We start from the raw sequence: 8,526 nt of genomic DNA, 5'->3' as shown, positions 1-8,526 counted from the left end.
TCAGCCACATGTCCGCACTAGCCCAAGCCAAAACCTGGAGGGTGTGGGGAGGCGCAAAGCATGCTGGGGTGCTGAGTTAACTTGAATCTGGAGGAGATCTGGGACAGAAGTTCAATAAACCAATCTAACCTATATCCATTAAGTCTGATACTGCATCCATCCAAATTTATCTTAAACCAGTTTCAGCCCTTTTGAAAGCAGTTTATGTGCACTGAACTTCTGTTGGGTTACAGATTTAAACTGGTTTATGTGTAATTTCTGTCCCTAGCCCTAGAATTAAGATTTAACCTTGCCTTCTTGTCCTTTAGGTATTACATGGGTTTTGAGTACATGATGCATTGGCATGTGCAGAATGCAACATAAGGGTGTGAAAGCTCATGACTCAAGGGAGATACAACTTTCCTCTTAGGGTAACTGTGAACAATTCTGCAGCTAACTCACTGGTATGATATTACCAGACCCTTGGAATTCACTGGTGATGCTGCACCCATGAATCAGTAGGCTTTGCAATTAGAGTAGGCAGCATTGTGTGAAACCAGATAGACTGTCACTTGTTGGGACACCAAAACAGTTAATGTGACTCCATGCAAGCAATACTATAGGGGGAAAAATGGTAAATATATTATCTGATCATGTGTTTTACAAAATTTAAATTTAAATCAAAAGCCCCAGACAGCTGAATTACGCTCCTGTCATTCCAGTTCTGCGTTGTAGTGGATTCACAAATTATTCACACTTTGCTCTTGTAGTTTGAAGTTTCCAGAAATCTTGATAAGAATGATAACCCTATGACAGGGGTCAGCAACATTTTTGGGCAGAGGCCTGAAAACACCTGCAACCTTGACTTGTAAGATGTTGGCGTGCCAGGGGCAGACGGCAGGCAAGCTGCAAGAGGCCTGATCTTTCTTGTGGCAGCACAACCCCAGCCCCTTCCCTGCTGTCTGCCCAGAGGCACATGCGCTAAGTACAGTGCCTTCATGTGCCACACTAGCATATGTCCTGGGGGTTGCCTACCCCTACCCTGTGAGGTGTCACTATTACATATCCTAGATTCAGAACTAAATGCTGTCCTAAAATCTATTGCAGCCATCCTGACTATTACATGGACTACTAGGTTTTGCTTGGTAAACAGCCATACACTGGAGTTATTTTTGGTTGATCCTAATGTTGCAATATAAAAATGTATACTTAAATATGCTTAATTAAAATAATAAAAATAACTGTTTTTATATTCCCTATTTAAAAATGCCCTAGAATTAGGTTAATTGCCAGTCATGTTCACTTTTAAAACAAAGTAAAATTGCCCTCAGCTTCAGAAGAGTGTTACAGTAAAATAATTGTTTTACATTACTGAAATATATATGTTGAGCTCTCATAGCATGAGCCAAATTTTACCTTACTATAAAACAATGCATGGTTTTTTTCCCCCTCATTGGCACTGTGTCTACTTAAAACGTCACTTGAATCTAGAATTTCCTCATGGATCGCAGGATCATAATCTGAAAATGTTTACTGTTGAAACACACTGACGAATGAAATGTTTCTCCTTTAAACAGTAAAAGGTCGGCTGTGAGATAATTAGTCACAAGAGCTAATCTGATTTGAATAAACACTAGTAGGTTTCTGGTTTTCCACTTTGTTAAACCTGTTTTACACCAATGTAACTCTCCTAATACTTGTGTATTTGCATCAGCATAAAATGGGTTTTTAGGGCTTGATCTTTTATCCACTGAAGCCAATAGCTGAATCTCCAAAGCTAAAGAAACAATAGTATGATCATGCAAAAACTAGCACAGAAAAATATTTTTTTTTTATATAGGGCTCTCCCTACTTTAAATAATTTCAACTAAAGAAATGTCAGGAAGATTTTTTTTTAACATAACAATGCTGAATACCATAAAATTTTATTAAGTGCAATTTTTGTCCTTCTGAATACAAACCAATAGTGTGATCAGTTTAATGTGAAGTTATTAAAAACTGTACTAACGTATAATTCAGTTTTGCCCAAATAAATATCAGTAAGCAAAGTAATATGAATACTATTAATTTGGAAAGGTAAAAGTTTAACATAGAAAAACACACATGCGGTGTATTTAGATGTGGATCAGTAATCTATACATTATTTTTGAATGGAGTGTTTGCAGGATGTAGAGCAGCAGGGTTTCTGTGTGTTGTTTAGCTGTGTCCATACCTGCTGAGCTATTGTTCTGAGGAGGTGTGTTTTGGGAATAAAATAAAAGCAGAGAATTTACAGGAAAGAACTCCAACAATGGCCCTAATTTGTGTACAAGGTTAAAATTGCTTATACTGTATTAGGAGCAGAAACTGCAGAGTGTACACACAGAGAACAAGTGGGAGTACAAGATTCATTGCTTTTTAATTCCAGTTTCCAGCCTAATTTGCTCCCAATGATCGTACTTAAAAGTTGAAGATACTAAACATTTCACATTTCAATAGACTCTTATGTGACAGTTTAATTGCTTCATGAATGACCAAATTGTTTCTCTTAAACTCTGTCAGGCAGGTTGCCTTGGCTTTTTAAAGTATTTTACATAAAAAGACCATTCTTGTCTGTTTTCCCATGTTCCATTCAACCAAACAATCAGAAAGCTATATGATCTGATATACTGTTCTCTTCTAGTTGTGTATTTTATTTATGAGAGGCAGTGTGATACCAGAGTATAGGACACTGGGCAGACAGGGAAGCTATATTATGCTCCGGGCTCTAGCACTGATGTGCTGTGTGATTACGGGCAAGTCGTTTCATTTGTCTGTGCCTTTGTTTCCTTTCCAACTCTGTTTGCCATGCCTCTTTAGATTAAACTCTTCAAAGCACGGGTTGTTTCTTGTTATATGTTTTGAACTGTGTTTTTTAAGAAGGTGGAGCCTTGGTCTCATTCAAAGCCAATAGCGGTTCTCTTGGTTTTTAAGAGAGATTTTTTTCTGAGATTACTTTGTGTGTGCCTGTTCTAATCAAAACACAGTCTGTTAAAATTCAAACAAAGTCATAACTAACTTTTAAATAAAACTCTAATGAAAAGTTACAACTGACTTTTGTCACATTCATTTTCACATTACTTTAGATTAACAATATGGGACATTTATAAATTAATGAGTTGCCATTATGATATAGTCTACAAAAATTAAAGCTTGTATCTTTTTTCCTCTAGCAGGGATGTAGCCTAAGCCAGATTCAGCCTGCAAAGGTCCAATCCAGCATGGGGGATTCAGTGGCACAGAACTGTGCCATGTCACTCGTCCCCTCTGCAGCATTCCCCTCTGCTGCATCTGTGCTTCCCTCACTGCAGAAGGGCCAGGTATCTGCAACGATGATGAGTGCAGGCAGTTAAGTTCCCAAGTCTGGTAAAAACCTGAGGAAAACAGATGACCTACTGTACCTTGAAGGTCAGCTATTAGTTGAACCAGAAAAGCAAATTCCCAAGAACTGGGCTTTCCAAGGGGGATACTTGGACCTTCAGATCTAAAAACTGTGCATAGTACCTCTGCTAACAATCATCTTCTGTGGCACTGCATGGGGTGGGAGACTTCCAGAGACTTCTAAGTCTCGTGGAGAAAATATCTATGAATTGCTTGTGTTACAGCACTGCCACATAAATTCTCTTATTCACTTTCTCAGCAGCCTTACTGGGCAGATATGATGCAGTAAAACTCTTCTTGATAACTTTCTGTATATTAGTGGACCCACTATACTCCCAGTCTTGTCGATCTACCAACATCTGTAGGTAAATCAATAAAATCTGAAGTCTGCTGATGGAAGAGGCCAAAAGCCATCTTTTTTTTTTCTCCTATCCATCCAGAAGGAGACGAACAGTGAAGCTAGTTCAGCCTTTCAATTTGAAAGCCGAGCTGAAAGGTGTCAAGGCAGTCCTAAAGTAATGGCACTGTAGTTGTCAGATCTCAAATTTTTCAATATTATTGCCTGGAAATTGAAGGTTAGATGCCTGGAAAAAGTTTGAAATTTAACAATGTTAAATGTAGATCTCTTGATTATATGTTACTTGCTCAAGGGAAGAAGTTTCATGGTCCTGTTAAAAAGAAGGCAATGGCAAGTCAATACGTCATCTTATATTAATTAGTAATAAGAGATTTGGACCTAGTCTGTGGGGCAAAGATAAGAGTATATGCTATCATTGCATGTGTGCACCCATGCACGTATGTGTGTCTGTTAAATAAAATTATTTCGCATTACTGGAAAGGGGAAAAGCAAGACAATATCTATTTGTCTTGTTGCTTCTAATCTGTATTAATGTGGTGGCTTGCTGACAGATAAGAGCTTAAATTTGCAGCCGGATAAAGTTGAAAGCATTTATCAAGCAACTGATCAAATGTTTTTACTTTTCTTGGTGTATGTATATATAAAATATGTATAATTTCTTCTGTTTGGTACCAGTATTACTGGTAAAAGATTTCAGGTATTTGTGTGTGTTTGTGTCTTACCAATAGAAGGTACCTGTTTTGAACACCTTGAACTACTGAACAATATATAAAAGTCTAGTGCTTTGGGCCATAAAGATAGCGAATGAACGAGGGAGTTTGCATACTTACAGATATTTAACGAACCTGGTTTTTTTTCTTTTTTTTTGTTAGTACTTTACAGTGCAGTGTTGAGGGCTGCAATTTGCAGTGTAGTTTTTAGAGCATATTAGAAGGTCTTGTCTTTGATGTTGTTCTGAGTCCTTCAGAATCTTTAAACCCTTTATAAAATAGCTTGCTTATGAAAATATTTTTATTCTCCTTGTATCTGTAGTAAGATGTATAGAAATACGATTGTCATAACATAGGTCATTTTTAAGTAGGAGAGAACTGGACTTACGCTGGTAGCAAGCATATAGAAATTGAAGTCAAAATACTTCATTAGTAAAATACTCTGATGCTCACAGCTGCTGTTCAACCTAACTCAGAGAACTTCTGGAAAAAATGAAGCTTATCAGTAAGATGCACAAACTTTTCAAATTGTTCAATTTTAAAATGACACAGTTTCTTCAGTGATGCAGTTTCAGTAAATGTCATTGTTCCTTGCCAATGACATTTGAGATTTAACACTGCAGTAGCACAGTAAGGACTGCACTGTATGTAAAACTATGTTAAATTTATAATTCTAAGCATTGCAAAAACCTTTACCGGTGGCTCACTGTTATATTTTTATTTTTATTTTTTACATGAAGGAAAAGAAATTGGAGGTGTACTGTTGTAGCTAGTCTTTAAAATGACCCCTCTCAGGATAACATAAATAGATCCTATGCTACTTGCTCAGGCATAACTCTCAATTTGCATCAGTGGAAGTTTACCGTGAAATCTCTTTCTCCTTTTTAAATATAAGTGATGTCAGTATGAATTACAGCAAAACCATAACGATATAAATTCCTAGGCCTATCATTGAAGCAACTATCCACTAAAGCCAACTTCTGTAAGTGATTAAATGCCTCAATTTTGATATCCAATTCTGAGTCCCATTAATCAACCTTATTTTCAGGGAACTGCCATTGCACTTTCTAAAATTCAGCCCTCTAGCATGTCTCAACTTAGAAACTGAAAACCTATACCATAATTTGTCTTGGATTTACTTCTACATGAGGTGGAGATTTTTGTTTTTGTGGGTTTTTTAATGGTGTTGCTATTTTCTTGCATTATATAGCTACTTTTCACCATCCTTGCCACTTCATCTGTTTACAGACTTTACTGGTTGTAAAGGCAGTTGTGTTGAGTTGCTGGATTTCAAATGTTGTTTGCTGTAGCTAAAATAAGTGTATTAACAACCAAGAGTAGCAGGTACAGCTTTCCCCCTCTCTTTCCTTGAATGAGGTTGGTAGCTTTCATTTTCTTTTTTTATTTTCTTGTTTGAGTAATTATTTGCTATCAAACACACTGAATTTTCAAGTTAAAGCATTGCCTGAACTACTCTCTCTAAATACCAGGCAGTGATGCACAAAAATGACCTTTTACCAAGCCCATTACTTTATTGTTCTTAATTGGAAAGTGTTAAATCTTCCTAAGCAGCTGCCAGTCCAAAAACTGAAACTTTTTTTTTTGAAGGAGAATCCAAATTCTGAACAAGAGCCTGCATTCTCTCACCTTGATATGAAATATGCAGGTAGCACTGGAGAAAAGAGATCTCTTCATTCCTAACTCTCCCTACTCCCTCCATATCCATATCTGTGACTCCTGGTCTTAAATATATACGATGATTATTTCTGAGGCTGAAGATGACCTTGAGATGCATCAGGTTTTCAGCAGATAGTACTCCACTGAAATAGGATGTGTTCTGCCCACACAGGGCAGAGGATAATTTTCCTTCCACCTCCTCTCCCCTTCATCCCACCCCACCTCTCCCCTAAACACACACGTTAATCCCATGCTCACCTTCAAAGAAATCCAGTACAGCGTTCAAACATCCACAAGGCAGCTTTTAAAGATCAGTATCATGCATCTGAAATATCAGTATTGCTGACTTTTCTTTTTTTTATAACATGACTTTTCTTTTCATTAGAATGTTATGGAACAGTTCAATCCGGGGCTAAGGAACTTAATAAACCTGGGGAAAAATTATGAAAAAGCTGTCAATGGTAAGTCTTCCTTATGTTACATTCATACATGTATTTGGAAATGAAAGTTTTATATAATGCATATCTCATTTCAAGGTACTAGAGGCTATATACTAGCCTAAACTTGCTTGCACGATTTTGGTCAAAGCACAAGCTGCATGAGTAAGACCTGTCTTTTTTTTAAATTACATTTTTAATTTGAGAGCATCTTTTTAAGCCTGGCTAAAATCAGAATTAGCAAATAAAAATGTTGGGTCCAGGAAGTTTAATGCCTGATGGAGACAAAAGAAGTTTCCTTGTATATTACAGGATGTCTGTTGCGCTGCGTCCCTTCTACAAACTGCACCACCAGACACAAGCAACAGCAATGTTCAGGTTTTGTTTGAAAAGATTTTCATGCGAGCTTGAAAGAGCCCTGTTCTGTGCATTGTTTGTTGCTCACTCATGTTTGAAAAGTCAGTCTTGACCCTCTTCTGCCAAATTTTCTATATCTGTGTTCATAAAATATCACTCTGTAACCATGGTATACTGTGTACATGTTCTGTACAGCAAGAATGGGGAAGTAGGCACGTATTAAGTTCCAGAAAATGGGCTCTTAAGAGCAAGCTGTATCCTGTATGTACACTTGATTTTATATGAATAAATGTTTAATTGCAACTGATGATAAGGAACTGGCATCTTTATGGAAGCTTAGAAGAGAAGACTGATATGCTTTTACATAAACATGAAGTGGTTTAAATGAGGTTGGCACAAACAGCAAATAACCTGCTGCTCAGCAGGTGAATGTATGCCAGATCTTATCATCAGTCAGAATTGACTGACAAGGAATATGAAACCCTTTAAATCTGACACACAGGAGCTGTCATATACTTTCTAGGTACTTTGGGGCTAACAAAGCAAGTCTCTTGCTTTTCACCTTTCTAACAAAGGTTCCCATGAAAAACAATCCACCTGTTCAAGCACAGAAAAATCTTACATTAAAAAGGAAGATTTTTTTTTTTTTATTGTATGTACTGAGAGAATTTAACATAAGGGAAAATTCTGCTCCCGTCTGCCCCAAATCACTCGATTGTATTTGGACAATGTAGACAATCAGGGCCCTGGTACATGTTACATTTAAAATGTGATTAGGGTGATTAATCACACTGATAAATGTCTTGGCTTCTGTTTGGAGCTGATGTCCTGTTTGGAGTAGATGTCATTCTGCCAGGCATTAAAGGCTCTCCTTTTTCTGTCAATGAAAGCTTGTATTTCCATATCATTCTCATCAAATCAGATGTCCTGAAGTTTATTTGTGCAGAAGCCTAGATATTCTTCACATTCCTCATGGATGCCTTTTTGAGACTCTCCTTTTGATCAATGATGCCAAGATCATAAGGAAGGTCAGAGTTGCTCACTGAGGCACTGCTGAAGATGACTGCTTTTAGCAGGGTCTTTCAAGTATTCTATATTGAACCTCGTCCTTGGTCACTTCTTTTGTCATTTTGGGGCTATATGAATGGGCAGAGTGTAACAAATGATGCTTTGGTGGAATAAGAAGTTTATGATGATGAAATCACATCTCTAATGCTTGCTCAGGAGAAGAATTCCATTTTAACTGACTTTCCCCACCCCTTCCTGTTCCTTTCCATTGTACAAAATGCTGGTCCACTGTAGCATTGAAATTGCCAAGAAGAATGATCCCATCTGAGTTGGGGAAGGTCCTACTTTGAGCAGGGGTTGGACTAGATGTGACCTCCTGAAGTCCCTTCCAACCCTAACTTTCTGTGATCTTCTTTTGGGACACATTACAGGACTAGGTTGAATAGAATAGAATTTTTGGGTTTAGTCATCTGCATCAAGGGTCAGGGTGTACGCACTGATGACTGCTGCATGTTGTCTGTTCGTCAGTTGAAGGCAACGAGTCATGAGATACTCACTGATGTCAACCAGACATTCTGACATCTGTGTAACAGTCTTGGTC

The 8,526-nt window shown here is 37.6% G+C and overlaps 1 protein-coding gene across 2 annotated transcripts in view; it reads left to right on the top strand.

Annotated features, from left to right (window-relative positions):
* Positions 1 to 8,526, top strand: part of BAIAP2L1 (BAI1 associated protein 2 like 1) — a 77,870-nt gene that overhangs the window by 7,084 nt on the left and 62,260 nt on the right. Inside the window, exons 1-2 of one of the 2 annotated variants that reach the window (XM_019512887.1) lie at positions 3,370 to 3,405; positions 6,509 to 6,584. In XM_019512887.1, coding sequence (XP_019368432.1) covers positions 3,385 to 3,405; positions 6,509 to 6,584 — 97 coding nt within the window. In that variant the 5' untranslated portion in view covers positions 3,370 to 3,384. Of the gene's footprint in view, positions 1 to 3,369; positions 3,406 to 6,508; positions 6,585 to 8,526 lie in introns of those variants that run through there. The other variant, XM_019512886.1, reaches the window with a different exon arrangement.

The sequence above is a fragment of the Gavialis gangeticus genome, unplaced genomic scaffold (genome assembly GCF_001723915.1).
Source record: "Gavialis gangeticus isolate Ggan-Ray unplaced genomic scaffold, GavGan_comp1, whole genome shotgun sequence".
Taxonomy (NCBI): domain Eukaryota; kingdom Metazoa; phylum Chordata; order Crocodylia; family Gavialidae; genus Gavialis; species Gavialis gangeticus.
The sequence above is the reverse complement of the archived record's forward strand: the minus strand, read 5'-3'. Positions and strand labels throughout refer to the sequence as shown.